The 18,965-nt window shown below is 33.7% G+C and overlaps 2 protein-coding genes across 5 annotated transcripts; one reads left to right on the forward strand and one right to left on the reverse strand.

Moving 5' to 3' along the window:
• Positions 1–7,140: 7,140 nt before the first annotated feature.
• Positions 7,141–9,699, forward strand: LOC115710166 (APO protein 4, mitochondrial). 4 transcript variants are annotated; one of them, XM_061112280.1, is made up of 3 exons: positions 7,141–7,288; positions 7,549–7,977; positions 8,318–9,353. In XM_061112280.1, the coding sequence occupies exons 2-3, from the start codon at positions 7,712–7,714 to the stop codon at positions 9,057–9,059; spliced, it is 1,008 nt and encodes a 335-aa protein (XP_060968263.1). In that variant the 5' UTR covers positions 7,141–7,288; positions 7,549–7,711; the 3' UTR covers positions 9,060–9,353. The 4 variants fall into 4 exon arrangements, 2 of the variants coding, with proteins under 2 accessions (XP_060968263.1, XP_060968262.1); XM_061112279.1 differs by having other exon boundaries at positions 7,143–7,254; XR_004010360.2 differs by adding an exon at positions 9,386–9,699 and having other exon boundaries at positions 7,147–7,977; positions 8,318–9,150.
• A 531-nt stretch (positions 9,700–10,230) lies between these two features.
• On the reverse strand, positions 10,231–10,693 carry LOC133035854 (auxin-responsive protein IAA27-like). Its single transcript, XM_061112281.1, has one exon. It carries the CDS (start codon positions 10,678–10,680, stop codon positions 10,231–10,233), a length of 450 nt encoding a protein of 149 aa, XP_060968264.1. The 5' UTR covers positions 10,681–10,693.
• Between the last annotated feature and the right edge of the window lie 8,272 nt (positions 10,694–18,965).

An 18,965-nucleotide genomic window follows, 5' to 3' on the forward strand; every position in this document is an offset into this window, starting at 1 on the left:
CGGTTTTTAACACTTGGATGTTTGTTTGGAATTGAGTTTGGACCATTTTGTGAAAATTTTGAAAAATATGACTTGTTTCAGATTTTTCTTTTATGAGGAATGTCCAACTTAGGTGGCTGTGATCATCAACAAGTAATAAAAACCAACATGCTCCACTGATATTTTGAATTTTGGATGGTCCCCATATATCACCATGAATGAGTGAGAATGGGTGAGAGGGTTGATAAGGTCTTGGAATGAAAGAGTTGCGAGAGTGCTTAGAAAATTGACAAATATCACACTTGAGAGACGGAGGATTTACATTGACAAATAGGGATGGGAACAAGTGTTTGAGATATACAAAATTTGGATGACTTAGACGGTAATGCCATAACATGATAGTACTGATTTTATTGGATTGATTTACTGAAGAAAGAGATTGACCTTGGGAGAAACAACAACGATTTCCATGATTAAACATGGGGTTGCCGATTTTTAGCAGATACAAGCCGTTACTGAACTCAGCATAGCCAATCATCATCCCCGATTCCACATCCTGAAAAACACAAAACTTAGCAGCAAACTTAACTTCACAATTAAGATCACTACTCAATTTGCTTACAGAAAGTAAATTGCAATCAAGCTTTGGAACGTAAAGGACAGAATTTAAGACAAGACTTGGTGAGATTGTTATAGTTCCGATTCCATCAATTCTAGAAGACGAACCATCAGCTATGCGAACAGTCCTTTCATGAGAGCACTTACTTAGAAAAGAAAATAGAGATCTATCACCTGTCATATGGTCAGAAGCACCGGAATCCACAATCCAAGGGTCATGAGGGATTTGTTCTGCCATGGAGAAAGACATCAAGACAACACAAGTATATAACCCCAGAGGAGACGAATAGAGAGAGGACGCCGGAAAAAAACGTCGTTGGAGTTGGAGAAGAGTCTGAGATGAAGAAATCTGAGAGAGACGATGCGGAAAAACACCGCTGGAGACTGCCATGCGCGTACACGCGCCGGTGCGTGGAGAGGGTCGCGACGGAAGGAGGTGGCGCGTGGGGCCCACGCGCAGCTCAGATGGACGCCGGACTTTTGGGTTTTGCCGATCGGAGGTGGGACAAGCTCCCTGGGTCGGAGGTGAGAATAGAAAACTACTTTTAATTAATCTTCTAGGATAAAGCCTTCAAACCCTAATTTTAAGGAAGGGGTTTGAGAAGTTTCAAATGCTCTGATACCATGAAGCAAATGAGAGAAAATTGTTTTTATTTCTGATGATATCTTTTAGTATATACAAAGGGTATATGTAATACAATGTGAACACTTAGTAATATTAGAGTAAATGAAAAAAGTACATTAAATGTAAATTTACACCTAATTGCTAGCTTGATTTCCTACAACTTTTGTTTCTTCATTGATAATTGAATGGTAAAGATTACATTGAAATAGAGTTTTATTTAGGGCACAAAGCCCAATAGAAACACCATCAATACTTTCATTAATATGGAGAATAAGAGAGTTTGTACAATCACCAATACTAAAGCAAACAATGCTCTTTTGCACTAGAAAAACACACTAGAGAAACAGTCTCAGTTTCTCAATTCCTACCCGAGTACACCCTTGGTTCTTGACCTCTTTAAGAACATGATTTTACAACTTAGCAAACTAAGCACTCATTCTCTAAACTCTCTCTCAATTCTCTACTTCAGAAGTGAAAAGAATACCCTTTTGATAGGTACAACTCACCACTAGAAACTAGGTGTAAAACCAGCACCAACTAACCAACTAACATAACAGAAAGTTAGTTGAGCTAGTTAAAGGTAGGTAAGTTAGTTTTAGTTTGGTTTAGAGGATCAAATACCACAAAATTAAATTTAAAAACATAAATAAAGAAACCAATTCTAAAAAGTTATGCAAAATAAGTAAAATATTTCTATTTTGCTCACTAAAAACAACCTAACAAGATTATACTATTTCATCATTCAAGTGTAAAGTTACAAACTACTAAATTCAATATTTCCCAAATTAATGTGTGAACTGTTGGGCTTTGTGCCCTAAGTAAAACTCTATTTCAATGTAATATTTTTCTATTCAATTATCAATAAAGAAACAAATTTATTTTTCATTACTTATTTAATGTGCTATTTGGTTCATGTGATCATTTATTTGTTTATTTGATTTATAAATTCATCCAAATCTTTATCACATTGATATTCTTGTTTATTGTGTTGTCAACACAGTGGAAAGTAATCAAAATTGTGTGATATATGTATTCCTATGATTTATCAGTACAAAGGGTTTAACTGATAGGATAATTAACAATGTAGTTTACTTGTACCTTGGATAAGTGCTATGTCCTTTCCAGGGTATTGGTTAAAGTAAGCTTGGGTTGGATGTATGGAGTATGCATCGGCAGGGACCGATATTGAACTTGGATCAGATATAATAAACTTACCGTAATATCTATTCAACTCAATATCACGTAGTTGATCTTAGATCAAATGATCTCAATCCTGAGATGATTATGTTCTTGTTTAATTGCATTATTTGTGTTCTTCAATCTGTTTGTTAAAGTCAAACAATGATTCTTCTCATGACATATAGATTAAGGACATGGTAGTTCAATTGAGTGGGAGCGCTAATCATAGATACGAAATCTATAGCTTCTATCTGGACATAGAAGTAAAATAATAATTTCCTTCGAGCTTGGTTTAATAGAGATAAATAAAAGAGCGCTCATTTTAGTGATTATATTAGTTCACTGAAATATTATTTATAGGAAGCTAAGTGTTTTAAGGATAAAATACATTGAAGGGTGTAATAGTAAATTTGTCCCTACTCAATGTAAATCATCTATAGAGAATCATTGATTATTAGGATTATAACAAATTGATAATCTCATAGCGTATCTGTATCATGGAACATGTAGAGCGTTCTATATAATTGAGAGTGTAATTCTAAATCTATAGTGGTGCAATGAGGAATAAATAAGTTACGGAATTTACTTGGTAAATTCTAGATCTGTTTATTATAAGCTCGGTTATATAGGCCCATGGTCCCCATACTAGTTGATGTTGGATATATTTGACCAGGATCTAGATTTACTAACAAGTATGTTTCATTAACATCCTAATATGAATTCTAAAACAATGAAATAAACACATATAAAGTTTAGAAAACCTTACATTGGGTGCAGCAGAATATAATGACTCCTTCCGTTCAGATCTCTAGCCCTTGATTCCTTTCTGTAGCAGAGCATCACCAAGATATGAACCTGGATCTCTTTCTCTCCTTCCTTTGATGCTGATTCTCCTTCTTGTTGGTTGATTTTCCACAGTATTACACACTATGATTGAGATACCACTTGATGTGTATGGGCACTCACTCATTCACTCAAGGATTTCGAAATTTAGAGAAGAAAAGAAGAGAGAAGGTGGCGGTTAGAATTTTTTCTCTGAAGGAATGATCTGTATTATCTTTTCCTGAAGCCATTACTACCTATTTATAGGTAACCACCTAGGTTTAAGTTAGAATTATTTGGCATTAAAATAATGAAAAATTAAATGATAAAATCCTACAATAGTGTCCGGCCTGGGCTTTGGATAATGGGCCTCACTTATGCAATTTTGCTGTTTTATCATTTATGCATCTCATTTTTTCAAAAACGCTAATTTTCAAATTCAATCATTTAAATGCCAATTCTAATTATTTAATAACTAAAATTAATTATTAAATAATATTGTCATTTAATATATTTATTAATTAGACATATAAAGTCTCTTAATTAATAAATAAACCTAGAATCTCTTTTCTTTACAATTTCGCCCTTGCTTAGTGAAAATTCATAAACTAGACATAGTCTAACTTTAGAATTATAATTGATTAATCAAAATCAATTAACTGAGTCTTACAAGCAGTATGGTCTCAACTAGTATGGGGACCATGGGTCTATATATCTGAGCTTCCAATAAGCAGATCAAGAATTTATATCTTAAATTCACTGACTTATTAATTCTTCGTTGAATCCACGCATAGAACTTAGAATTGCACTCTCAGTATATAGAACGCTTTATATGTTCCACGATATAGATACGTCATTAGTTATCCATTGTTATAATCCTAATTTGATCAATGATCCTCTAATAGATGATCTACATTGAATAGGCACTAAATTACCGTTACACCTTCAATGTAATTTATCATTAAAACACTTAGCTCCGTATAAATGATATTTCAGCGAAGTGAAATGAGATCTCCACCATTTATCTCTGTTTAGCCAAGCTCAAAGGATATCATCGTTTCACTTCTAAATTCCTATAGAAGTTATAGATTCCATATTTATGTTAGCGCTCCCACTCAATTATACTGTCATGTTCCCAAAATGTACGTATCACCCTGACCTAAAAGTAGGCTTAACTAATAAATCAAAGAACATGTATAATACTCTTGAGATCGAACCTAAACATATCAGGATTAAGATCATTTGATCTAGGATCAACAGGTGATATTGAATTGAATAGATAATACGGTAAATTTTAATATATCTAATCAAAGTTCAATATTGGTCCCTTCCGATGTATACTCCATACATCCGATACTGGTAAACTTTGCCAATGCCCTGGAAAGGACATAACACTTATCCAAGGTGTAAGAATACCTATCGCTGATTATCATGTCAGTCTAAATCCAGTGAACTGACAAATCAGGGAATAAACTTTCGAACATATAATTAAGATTATATTCCACTGTGTTGACAACACTATAATCATTAACAAATTGATATGTTCTAGACTTAAATAGAATTCATATATTATGTAAATAATCATGAAATAAATCATGTGAACCATGCAACATTAAATGTTATTTCTGATCTTTATTAATAAGTAAATCTGATTATATTGAAATGAGTTTTATTTAGGGCATAAAACCCAACAGTTGAGACAAACTGCTTGTAAGGCTCAATTAATTGATTTTAATTAATCAATTATAATTCTAAAATTAAAATATGTCTAGTTTATGAATTTTTACTAAGTTATGGCTTAATTGTGAAGAAATAGGATTTTAGGGTTTATTTGTTAATTAAGAGACTTTGTGGAGTCTAATTTATAAATAATATAAAAGACAATTTTATTTGATAATTAATTTTAATTATTAAATAAATAGTTTTGACATTTATAGTATTAGAATTGTAAAATATGCATTTATGAAATAATAGATAAATGATTGAGAAAAATGACAAAAATCTAACTAGTGTGGAGCCCAATACGTGGCCAGCCACTATAATCTTTTTTTGCTATTATTTTATCATTTTTTATTTCATATAATTCAATCCTAAACCTAAATGAATTAGTATAAAAAGCAAAGAATGGTCTCATAATCCAACTAATGACTCTTAACCTAGTTTATATCTTGTCAGATAACTAGAGAGTTTGAGACTTCTTCTTTCTTCTTCTTCAATTTTTGAAATCCTATAGTCTTCTTCACAAATAAATTCGAGCCTTAGTGATAGAGTGCATGCCCACCCATAGCAAGTTAGTCCTCAATCATAGTGTGTAAGACTGTGAAGAGTCCAAACAACTGAAGGAGTGTCGGGCTCAGATCTTAATTATACTCTGCGACAAAAAGGAACAAGGGTTAGAGATTTGAGCGGAAGGAGTCATTTAATTCCATTGCAACTAATGTAAGGTTTCTCATACTTTATATGTGTTTAATTTTGATCGTTTTAGAGATTCATATTTAGGATGTTAAAAACATACTTGTTAGTAAATCTAGGTACTGGTAAAATATATTCTAATATGAACGTCTTGTGTGCATGCCTAGGTTAGGAACTTTCATGCGAGCCCATGTGGGGGCTCACATGTGAGCTATTGCATGGTGTGTGTGTGTGTGCGGTGTGCGTGTATTCCGAAGGGGGGCTCGCATGCAAGCTGGGCATGTGTGTGTTGTGTTGCGGGTGCGTGTGTTATGAGCCTCGGGGGCTCACATGGGAGCCCATGTGGGGGCTCACATGCGAGCCGTGGTGTTGTGTGCGTGAGCATGTTGAGTGCATGCGTGTGTGCATGTTGTGAGCTTCGGGGGCTCACATGCGAGCAGTGATGTAGAGTGCATGCATGTGTGTGTGTGTTGTGTAAGTGGGGGGCTCGCATGCGAGCCGTGGTATGCACGGATGTGAGTTGTGTTACAACGAGTGAGTAGCGTAACGTGCATGTGTCATGGATGTTGACATTCATCCAAATGCATGCTGACGAGAATGTCGTTGAATGGGGATCAAAGGATAAGGCGTGCAAGAGACAAACGTACCACCACGCCACCTGCAAGCTTTGAGAGTAAGGAGGTATGAGTAGTGGAGGGAGTGCATTAGCAAGATTTGTGGAACTGACTAAAGGTACACTGCAGCCATTACCTCTGCAACCGTGGACCACCTCTGCACCAGGAACCACCTTTGCATTCGGGGACCACCTTTGCATATGGGGACCACCTGACACCAGAGAACGATACAAGGTGCACGATCATCTCATGCACATGCGACATGCATCCTAAAAGCGACACACTGTCCCTTTGGGACCACCTTGTATTTTAGGCCATTAGAGCCTATAAATATCCCTTTTTAAGGTGTGAGAAGGGGTTGGAACATCATTCTTGTAACTTGACTTTGAAAGTAATAGAAATTTTATCATTTTCTCTTCATTTTAAAATAGCAATTTGAATTTATATTTCATCTTTCTTTTCATCTTAGATCTAAGCTTGAAGCATAATTTAATTTTTCGACCAACAAGTTAGTTGACGAGTTCTTACTGTCAACAACAATTATCATTGTTGATCATTATTGTTTATGTTAATTTGTATTATTATTTATTATATATTGGAACATAATTTTTTGGGACTTTTTCATTTTTACATTTTAAAATAGTTTTTCTTTTACGGAATTCTATATAAAAATTCCTATTGCAACTAACGGAGTAACCTAAATTACAACTAAAAATCGTATAGTACTTTACATAGAAACTACTGTAGAAGCTACTTTAAAAATCGAAACTGTAAATTTGAAAAAAAAAATTAAGAAATTAGTATGTGGAGTAAATTCTCATTCTTATGTTATTTAGTAATTTTGCTGTGCTAAATTTATAGTGTTTTTTTTTACCGAGAGATGGTTTAACATAGGGAATGATTATGTAGAATGTTAAATTAAATTTATTTTTCATTCTTCCATCGTCTATAGGGGAAGGGGATTTGGCGGTGTACTTTGCCTCTACTTCTTCTCTAGGGTTACAGGTGCTTGCTCCGACCTTCATCTCTTTTCTATATGGTAAAGTGGCTTCGATTCTATCAAATTTCTAGTGTTTTTGCGTGTTAATCTTATCGCTGGTTGCTCACAAAATGAAGCGAAACTCAGGGTTGTTTTTTCCTTCTTTTTGAGATCCCAATTGATGCTGATAAGGTTCCCAGTGAGATGCGCTTCACTGATTTCATTTTTTTCTTTTGGAATTTTCGTGGCTTATTTGAAGAGGGTTATGGATTAGGGTTTTACAGTCTGCTCCAATCTGAATATTGAGTTATCATTTCCAGGGAAGCTTTGTTAAAGAAGTGTTTTTAGTGAGAAAATGGATTATGTGCTCTCCGTGTGATTTTCTTTTACGGCTACTGACAGAAGTGTATTAAAAGGATTTGAAGTATTACTGATCGGTTAATCTTGAAGAACCAAAGCGATATTTGGCCATTTTTTCTATTTATGGCGCTGAGGAAGGTTTTGAGTTCGAATGTGTGTAGCAAAATCAATATATTATTGTGGGAGGAGTTTCAATGGAGGTCTTACAATACCGCAAAGAAGAATTTAGTGGATATCCGACCCATGATACAGAAGAGAATCGAAAGCCGGGCTAAGGATTACCCGATCCGGGGAATGATTCCAGTGGCAGAGGAGGTCCTCAACTCCAGGAGGGTCCTTATTCAGGGTGTCTCTGCTCTTCTCAAAGTGATCCCAATTGTTTCCTGCAAGTATTTAACACAACCTTATTATGCTCAACGTTTTCAATCTAAATGGACCCATTTGTTTTCCTTTTATTCTCTATTTGATTGAATATTACTTGTTTTAGATTTTTATTTTCTTTTCTTACTAATTTCACACATCATCATTTTGCACATTTGATCACATCCTTAGATACCACATTTTGTATATTCTTGATTGAACTTGTCTAAAACTCCTCTTGCAAATTATATTGGCTTGTGTTTGCTTATTTTGAAGATGTTATGGAAATGAAAGCTTGAATATGTTCCAGTTTTCATATGAAACAAGTCCTGAGTTCTAATTTTTACTTTGTTAATTGAACGCTGGCAGGTTTTGTCCTGAGGTCTATATTGGTGAGGTAGGCCACTTAATCCAGACCTGCTGTGGTCCTAAACGTTTTGGCAAAAAACAAGTTCATGAATGGATAGTTGGTGGTCTGAAAGATATTCTCGTTACAGTAGAGGCATTTCACTTACAACACATGTTCCAGAGTATTGTTAAACACAGTGAAAGGTTCGACCTTGAACGTGTTCCTGCAGTTGTTGAGTTATGCTGGCAAGCAGGAGCCGACCCAAATCATGAATGCTCACTGACCAACACTCCTGATTCAAATGGTAACTCTTGTGATGCTGATGCTGATGGAGTTGAGTATATGTCTATTCAAGAGCTGAAATCAATAGCTAAAACTACTTTGCATGCATGGGAAACACTTAGAGAAGGTGTACAGAGGTTGTTGTTGGTCTATCCAGCTAAAGTCTGCAAACATTGTTCTGAAGTACATATTGGGCCATCTGGTCATTTGGCTAGGAATTGTGGAGTGTTTAAGTATGAAAGTTGGCGAGGAACACATATCTGGAAGAAAGCAGAAGTAAATGATTTAGTGCCTCCAAAAATTGTGTGGCGGCGAAGGCCTCAGGATCCTCCTGTGCTTTTAAATGAAGGCAGCGATTTTTATGGACATGCCCCGGCTGTTGTTGATCTATGCACAAAGACTGGTATAATTGCGCCTACAAAGTATAATTGTATGATGAAGATTCAAGGTTTATCTAGACCTATGCAATTCAAAGATTGAAGAGAACAAATCAGATGAAGATCGAAAATTTTCTCCTTTATATCAAGTTGGAGCCTGATTCATTTGCTTCAAATGGCTTATATTTGTTCTGGTATGTCTGTGCTGGCGGCTCTCTTACATAACATTTATTTGTACCTTCATTTTTTTGTACACCTCCGGCTTTCATTTCTTTTCCAATCATACATAACATAGAAGTACCAATCTTAAAATTAAATCATAGAGTTAGAACGATGAACTGAAGTTTGTGTAGTCTTTAGTTTTAATAAGATTCATATTGTTCTCCTCTTTGTGGAAGCAAGTGTGTTAACTTAAAAACTTAATGGCAGGATGCAGATTTTTGCTCTTGGACATGGCTGCTACTAGTGCACTATTATTAGTGTAATATCTGCACTAAACATTCGCCAACGCAAATATACTTGTTTTAGTAATAATAAATATCTTTAAAGATAGATGTTATGTAATATGATAATATAAAGGGATAATTGCGGCAAAAGTCCCCAAAAACTTGAGGTTGATGCCGATTAGTCCTCAACTTCAAAAATTGGCGGTGAAAATACCTAAGGTCCTAATTTTTGTTTGTCCGTTGGTCCTTTTTCTAACGGATCCGTTAAACCCAAATAAAGTGCCACGTGTCAATTTTTTATTGGTCCAAATAATAATTTTAATTAAAAAAAATTAAAATAAAATTAAAAAGTAAAAAATATATTTTAAAATTATAAATTTATTTTATATTTTCTTTTCTTTTTATTATTCATCTTCTTCAACCAGAGTGTGAAAAAGAGAAAGCTTGAGTGGTTGATATCATCATCAAGACTTGTTTAAATACTTACATAAATATTATTTAAAATAGAAAACATATTAAATACAATATAGAAACACACAAAAGAGAAAGCATAGATTTTCATCAGTTATGGCTAATTCAAACCAATAAATCTGTCTCTAGTCAATTGAGGGTTTCTTCCCTTTCCACCCATGAGAGAAGAAAACAAAACGAGACAAATAGAATATTCACTTTATCATCAAACACTTTCTCAGCAAATATATGAAAAATAATTATAAAAGGGCCAATAGATGAAATTTATGAACATGTCATGAAAACAGATAATAATACTATACTCTTTCTTTATTCTAGTTAGTAAAGAAACGAAAGAGAAAATGAAAGAAAATCTTATTACTTTGCAGTCGGAGCAAAGGGCTGAGGCTTCTTCTGCTGCAATGGCTTTGGGGACTGAGGAACACCATCTTTGACAGTTGACGAGACAGTCAAACCCGTTGTACGGTTGTTAGACTCCGACCCACCATTATTAACACCTCGAGGAGAAAACAAGTTACCACCTTTAACCAAATCAGCCGCAGATCCACCTTTTCCAGAGAAAACCCACTTGCCAGAAACTCCATCAATGGCGTCAGAGAAACCTCTCTTAGCTCCAGTGACTAAGCCCAGCCCCGCAAGACCCTCCTCTCTTTCTGGGGACTCGGACCCGGGCAAACCCAGTCTCAGCTCAGTGGCCTTAAGGTTCAAACCAGAACCACTTTTTTTCTCAGAAGACTTGCCAGAGCTTTCCATTGAAGGAACTGACTCTGATAAGCCTATGTAATCATGCTTTAAGGGCATAGACATGAAACGGTAACTTTAACAGATCCAGGAGTGAGATCCTTTGGTCTTCGATTTCTCTGGGTTTTGGTCTTCGAAGAAGAGAAGAACTGTGGTGATACACGATTGGGCATAGGTCTGACTGGGAATGGCAGAGTGCGAAATCGACGTTTCAAGGGTTGCTACGTCTAGTGGTGGTGCTCGTTTGGGCGTTACGATGCCAAAGATGCCTACAATCTGGCTTGGAGATCTGATGATCTTAGAGAATGTAGAGGGAAGAAGAGGCAGAAGAAGATGACGTCTGTAGGGTTAGTTTTTGGTGGCTGGTTGGAGAAGATGAATAAAAAAAAAAAGAAAATATAAAATAAAATAAATTTATAATTTTAAAATATATTGTTTAGTTTTTTATTTTATTTTAAATTTTTTTAATTAAAATTATTATTTGGACCAATAAAAAATTGACACGTTGCATTTTATTTGGGTTTAACGAATCCGTTAGAAAAAGGACCAACGGACAAACATAAATTGAGACCTTAGGTATTTTCACCGCCAATTTTTGAGGTTGAGGACTAATCGGCATCAACCTCAAGTTTTTGAGGACTTTTGCCGCAATTATCCCTAATATAAATAATAAGAAATTTTTTTTATTTGTTAAGAAAAAAATTAGTGTGATATGTAGTGTGGCTGGAGATGAAATAGTGTTAAAATTTATACTATAATATAAGAGCTGGACTAATATAAAAATTTGGGTTGAAGTTTGTCTTTGCTCCAATTCCGGCATAAGGTTAGGTCGGATTTTTTTCCTTTAATGAAAAAGTGTTTGGAGTCGGATTTTCTTTTTTCCGCAACTCAAGTTTTTTAAGAAAACAAAAAAAACTTTAAATTTGGTATATTTCGATGGAAGAACTGTAGCTAGCTGAATTTTGAATTTGAGTAGGAGGGGAAAATAATCGGACGGAGATTAGAGCAAATCTCAAGTGAGAGGCAAATCTAACTTTAAATTTGAAAAATAGTAATTCATAGCTAAACTATTTATACTTTTAACTTTGGTAGGACTAGCTTCTAGACAAAAATTTTTTTAGGGTAAAATCTTTCAAACTATGGTTTTGTGGTGGTCTTTAGTGTTTTGTCTATTTTGGTGTGTTAAAGTGTTAAGGTGGACTGTTAATGTGTATATAAGTGTACACTACATATTTTTATAGGTCCACCTCATTATAATTATTTATATAATTAAAAATTATTTTATATTATAAAAAATAATTAAAAAAACTTTTAAAATATTTAATTATTTATGTTATTTTGATTTTTGTCCACTTAATGTAGCATGTCTACTAGGCCAACATCAATGCCACGTGGGAGTATAGCTTGCCAACAAGTAGGCCAAGCTATCTATTCAACACTTCAAACAACGAGGGGTTTGAGTACTTGAGAGGGACGACGAAATGACGAACCAGCCACCTCAAGGGAACTGGTCGACCACCTCTGGCTGGCCCTATGGCCAGCATAGGCCAACCAGCTTTTGGACACCATATGGCCGGCTAGCATGCACTCTGTAGGTGCATGGTCGGCCAACCTTTGGCCTGAAAAGTTTTTAGTGCACAACTTTCATCCGTGAACAAGTCAAATCACGAATTGGGCCTTAACAGTCCACGGAAATAGAGAAAATATTAGCAACTTTTCTATTTTCGAGGAAAAATTTAGTAATTTGTATTTTATTAATTTATTATGTATAATAACTTTCTTTACCTATTTTTAAGAGATATTAGAGGTGTAAGTGTTGGGTTTTAAGCCCTAAATAAAACTCATTTCAATATAATCAGATTTACTTATTAATATAGATCAGAAATAACATTTAATGTTGCATGGTTCACATGATTTATTTCATGATTATATGTACATAATGTATAAATTCATCTGAAACCCTTTTCACATACTTGATCCTGTTTATTGTGCTGTCAACACATTGGAAAGTAAACATGACTATGTGAATAAAGTTTCCTAGATTTATCAGACATAGGGTTTTACTGATATGATAATCTACAACAGAGTTTACTTGCATTTGGAGAAGTGCTATGTTTTTTCCAGAGCATTAGTTAAAGTAAAGCTCAGGTTGGATGCATGGAGTATGCATCGGAAGGGACCGATATTGAACTTTGACTTAGATTTATTAAACTTACCGTAATATCTATTCAAGTCAATATCGCCTAGTTGATCCTAGATCAAATGTTCTTAATCCTGTTATGATTAGGCTCAATCTTGAAAGGCTATTCGTGTTCTTTGATTTGTTAGTTAAGCCTACTTTTAGGTCAGGGTGATACGTACATTTTGGGAAGACGGTAGTGCAATTGAGTGGGAGCGCTAGCATAAACATGGAATCTACAGCTTCTATCTGGCGAATAGTAAGCAAAGGATGATCTCCTTCGAGCTTGACCAAACGAACATAAATGGTGGAGTACTCATTTCACATAAGCTGAAATATCATTTATACGGGGTCAAGTGTTTTAAGAAATAAATACATTGTAGGGTGTAACGGTAATCTAATCCCTTTACAGTGTAGATCATTCATATAGAGGATCATTGATCACATTAGGATTATAACAATGGATAACTAATGTTGTGTCTATATGGTGGAACATATAGAGCATTCTATATACTGAGAGTGCAATTCTAAGTTCTATGCGTGGATTCAACGAAGAATTAATAAGTTAGTGAATTTTAGTGCTAAATTCTTGATCTACTTATTGGAAGCTCGGTTATAAAGACCCATGGTCCCCCCACTAGTTGAGATAATATTGCTTGTAAGACTCATATAATTGGTTTTGATTAATCAATTATAATTCTCAAATTAGACTATGTCTATTTGTGAAATTTTCACTAAGTAAGGGCGAAATTGTAAAGAAAGAGTTTTTAGGGGCATATTTGTTAATTATGATACTTTGTATGGTTCAATTAATAAATATGATAAATGACAATATTATTTAATAATTATTTATAGTTATTAAATAGTTAGAATTGGCATTTAAATGGTTGAATTAGAAAATTGGCGTTTTTGAGAAAATCAGATGCAGAAAAGATAAAACTGCAAAATTGCAAAAAGTGAGGCCCAAATCCACTGTGTAGGGCCGACCACTATGGTAGGGTTTTTCCCTCTGATATTTTCATTATTTTAATGTCAAATAATTCAAACCTAACCCTAGTGGAATGCTATAAATAGATAGTGAAGGCTTCAGGAAAATTACACTTTTCTTCTAACACTTTCTGAATCAGAAAAACCTGAACCTTCTCTCTCCCTATCTTTGGCCGAACCCACTCCCTCTCTCTTCCTCTTGAATTTCAAAATCCTTAGTGTATGAGTAGTGCCCACACACATCAAGCAATACCTCAATCATAGTGAGGAAGATCGTGAAGAAAGACATTCAGCAAAAGGAGTTTCAGCATCAAAGATTCAGAGAAAGAGATCCAGGTTCAGATATTGATAATGCTCTGCTACAGAAAGGAATCAAGGGCTAGATATCTGAACGGAAGGAGTCATTATATTCCGCTGCACCCAATGTAAGGTTTCCTAAACTTTATATGTGTTTATTTCATCGTTTTAGAAAGTTCATATTTAGGGTGTTAATAAAACATACTTGTGAGTAGATCTAAGATCCTGGTAAAATAAATTTCCAACAGTAAGCTCTACTATATAAAGAGCATTAGTCAAGCCCTAAAACCCTAATGGGATGCAGTAGTTGGCATGCAATTGAGGACTTTTATAATCTGAAAAGAGTTTAGGTTAATTTATAATATTTCGTCACATACGAGAAAGAAGAATGGTTAATTAGTATTGATAATTGGGTAATCAAAGCAATTGAAATCATATCCTTAATTCTACATCCATTGTTAAACCTTTTATTTGTTAGTTTTATTTAATTTTGTTTAGTTTATTTAGTTTCAAAATTTATTTATTCAATTGCCAAATAGAAATAAGAATTCAATTGATTGGTACTTAACTATAGTCCCCGTGAGAACGATCTCACTTACTTGAGTATTACTTGTTAAAATAGCATGTATATTTGCGTGTTGGATCTATCACAATATCTACATCAGCAAGAGATTGATGACGATGAACACCGATACCCACTCATAGAGAAGCTGACCTACAACTTGCTCTTGATATCTAGAAAGTTGAGGTCATACTTTCAAGTACACCAGATAAAGGTGTACACTGACCAACCGTTGCGGTAGGTTTTACAAAAACTTGAAGCATCTAGCCGACTACTCAAGTGGGCCATTCAACTTGGCCAATTTGATACCACATATCAATCAAGAATGGCCATAAAGGGTCAAGCCCTTGCATACTTCGTGGCTGAATCTACAGACACATTTCTTAAAATCTCTCAAGTTTTAGGAGAAAAGCAGGAGCCAGAGAAGAAGCGAGAGCAAGAGTAATAGCAAAAACCTAAAGAATTAACATGGAAACTACATGTTGATGGAAGCTGTACTGACAAGTTGTCCGGTGCAGGCATTTCCCTCATAGCACCTGGGGGCAACAGGATTGCTAATACTGCAAGAGGATTGCTAATACATATCCTCGAGTGCTGAATTGGGAGAGTACAAACAAGAAGAAAACCGGAGATTATTCTGAACTTGTCTTAGAGGTGTTTAATAATCTTGAGGTAGTATTTTATTTTTAACTGATTTTTTTTCCTTATTAATTTATAACTGGTTTCTTACCTTTTTTTTTATTATTTTTGTCAGGCCATTGTGAATGATTTCTATCCTGTTGGTCGTGAGCTCAAAAAATATGCACTGCAAAACCTTAAGTTTGAACCAATTTATTTGCCAAAGAAACCTCCAGGATTTAATGGCAAGGTAAATTTTCTCTGTGTTTTGTTTGTGTGTGTGTTTTTTATGTTATTGTTTATTTTTTGTTTTTTTTTTCAGTTGGTTTTTCATAATTTTTTAATGTTGTTATTTTATTTTTTTTTTGTTTTCAGTTTGCTAAGGTTGAGTCTACTTTGGCTTGAGAGATGAGTTTAGGATTAAACTTGATGAACTTATTGATCTTTTGAAGAGTAAGGGTGGGTCGTCTGTGCCCAATAATGTAGATGATAAGGTTGAGGATTCTTGTTCTGAGAATATGGATGTCAATGGCAATGATGGTGACTTACCAAATCCATTATCCTCAGAGGTATTTGCTTTATTTTTTATTTTGTTCAATTTTATAATTGGTTATTTTCTTTGTGCATTGTTTGTTTTAGGTGTTATTATTTTTAAACATTGCATTTTATGAGATTTTGTCTTTATATATTTTTTTTATGTTTCATAACCTAATATATTTTAGTATATGCATGGTTTTTTTAAGTTTTTTTTTTCTTTTTCAAGAAACTGGTTTTGTTAATGATTTTTTGTTTTTTTAGGTATTTTTGAAAAATTGATGTCCCTGATTTTGATGAGGAGTCTGGTAGATTGCAGTTGTCTATTGTACGGGAAGATAATGTGATTTATTTGCTTTTTGTTATTAGTTATGCGTTTATTATAACATTTTTTTAATGACGGTGGCGAAGCTTGACTTGTACTTCGTTGACTTTTAGTCTCTTGGATATTGGATATGCACTTGGACTATTGGAGTGGAATGCAACTAAATTACTTTGGTCACATATTAACATTTTTCTAATTGGTTAATTTACATCTAAATCTAAAAATATAAAAACATTTTATCTTCACTCTTCTTTTTGGTTTTTTTAATTCGTTAGGGCTTCTACAATAAGCATTAGTGGTTAACTCATCTGACGTAGATAAGTTGGATGCAGAATTGCGTGCTTACGAACAGAGTTTGCCTGCAAGGAGGCCACCCTCCAATTTGCAGGCTTGAGTAAGAGGAAAGGAATTAAGTATGATGCTTCTAACATTGCTGCTTCTTCAAGTTCAAATATTAAAACAATTGATAGTCGTACTATTCAATGTTCAAATTGTGACGAGAAGGTAACAATTGTTAATTATATGATTTTTAATTAGTTTGGTCTATTAGTTATAAAATTTTGAGAGGTTTACCTATGAAGAAGTGAACTTTTATTTAAGTTTCAGTTCATTTTCAGCTTATCATTACCATGAATTTTGTTATTTTGTTAATTGGTACATAATTAAGTATTTGTAATAAGTTTTTTCTTTATGGAGTGGGAGAGCTTCTTTAGCATCCATACTCTGTACCTGCAACATAGGATTTTTTAGGAGCTTATTAAATGGTTTTGCTTCTAATCTTTTTTTACTCTTGAAAACATAATTAAACGTGATCGAATAAATGAATTGTTATCTCATTAATTTTCATTCATGCTTTAATTCCTACTCATCCTTTTGAATCAGTGATATTTTTCTATTAAGAAGGTTGGGAAGTATACATAACCTTTTCACTTTGTGAGCCAAGAAATATTGATCAAATGAATCATGGTGCACATGTATATGTTTTTTCTTCCAGGAGATTGTCTTATTTATTTGTTAGCATTCATCATATACTAATAAGTTTTATGTGTGATTATGTGATTAGGTTTTTGTATGAAATATAGAGTACTTTGGTTTTTTATTGTATGTGTTTAGAGCTTAGATTTGTTGCTTCTGAAAATTCTAAGCTTCATATCTCCTTTGTGTTTTATGTTGCAAGTTATGGTGAATGTGTATATAAGATTCTAATAGATTATATTTTCGATACCATATGGTAAGTATTAAGGAGTTGTTAAATTTATGCAGCTCAATAATTTAGTTGGTTGTAGTGTTGTTTCTACTGTCCAACACATATGGTATTGGACACTTTGTTCTATTATTATTAAAACATATATATTACACTCTCTTGATTACCAATTCACTATAACTGAGAAATATTGTTCTTTTCTAATAGGACTATACTTTTCATTGCGGCTGCCATTTCTACTTTTAATTGTAAGTACGACACAAATGCACGAACAATTAGTACAGATGCTATGATTAATATATTCTAATTAATTTCTTCCTTATTTAAAACCCAACTTATGGTAATATAAATTCATTGATGATGATCAATATGGTAATTTCACAAATTGCAGATAATATTAATGGTGAGAACTAAGCTTCAAGTAATCATTACAAAGATGAAATTAAGCACAGCTGATGAATACTATGTTCTCTAAGGATGTCTAATGTCGAAAACGACTACTATAAACCTGAAGGCACACCATCTCCCAGCAATGGACCAGCTGCAGCAAGTGAAACACAAGAGAATAACTATAAAGTTGAGAAGGATATAAGTGAGGAAGTGGTTCAGGAGCCAAGCTCCTCCTCACAACAAAATGAGGTAAAGATTTTCTTATCTCACTTTTCATTTAGGAAGTGAAATAGATAACATTACTATTTTACTCTTATAATATTTTTTTCCTTTTTTTCTTTCTTTTCTTTTGGTCATGTACATTTTGTTGAAGATGATGATATGTATAAGGTTGAACTTGGCAAAAATTGCTTAATACATACTGGTAAAAATATATTTAATACTAATACATGTTGTATTGATAGATTATGATTTTTATTCTTTAGGTATGATGTACTCATAAGCCAACTTAGTTTAACATTTTATAGTCAGTTTTGTTAATGGATGAATACCAATTTAGTTCAAATGCTAAGAAATAAGAAGCTTCTGTCATGAATTTGAATGATATATTATTAATGCAATATAAATAGAGTGACTTTTTTTGACAGTTATAAACCGTCATTTAAAATAACTTTTTTCGTCTGTTACTATTCGAAGGAAGTCTTTTCCCACAGTTATAAACACTCACTTAAAATGACTTTTTCCAACAGTTGTAAATCGTTATTTAAAGTGACTTTTTTCAATAGTTATAAACCGCCATTTAAAGTTCTGTATTTTTATGGCACTCACATAGCCAACGATTATAGGAACCGATAGAAAATAATATAAAAGACAGTTATAAACCGAAAAACCAATTTAATAGTAGTGCTCATTTACAGATCGGGTAATTAATCACTCTATATTAAAAGATTCATTTAGACCATAATAATAAATTAAAATATACATGATAATGTTTTGTATCATTTTCAATTAAATTATATAGTACCTAATATAAAACTAAGTATACGTGCCTTGCACGTAGCTTTCTCTTAATATATATATATATATATATACTAGCCATACAGTGCATAGTTTCCAAAGCTTGTAATTGAACAATGACTGAACTATCATTTAGTACATCCATTAGTAAGTTTAAGGCTTCCCGGGCGAAGTCAGCTGACAGGACGATGAGTGTAGACAAGGAATGATAGGCAGACTTCCGCACCTTCATATTCAT

The sequence above is a fragment of the Cannabis sativa genome, chromosome 3 (assembly GCF_029168945.1).
Source record: "Cannabis sativa cultivar Pink pepper isolate KNU-18-1 chromosome 3, ASM2916894v1, whole genome shotgun sequence".
Classification (NCBI taxonomy): Eukaryota; Viridiplantae; Streptophyta; class Magnoliopsida; order Rosales; family Cannabaceae; genus Cannabis; species Cannabis sativa.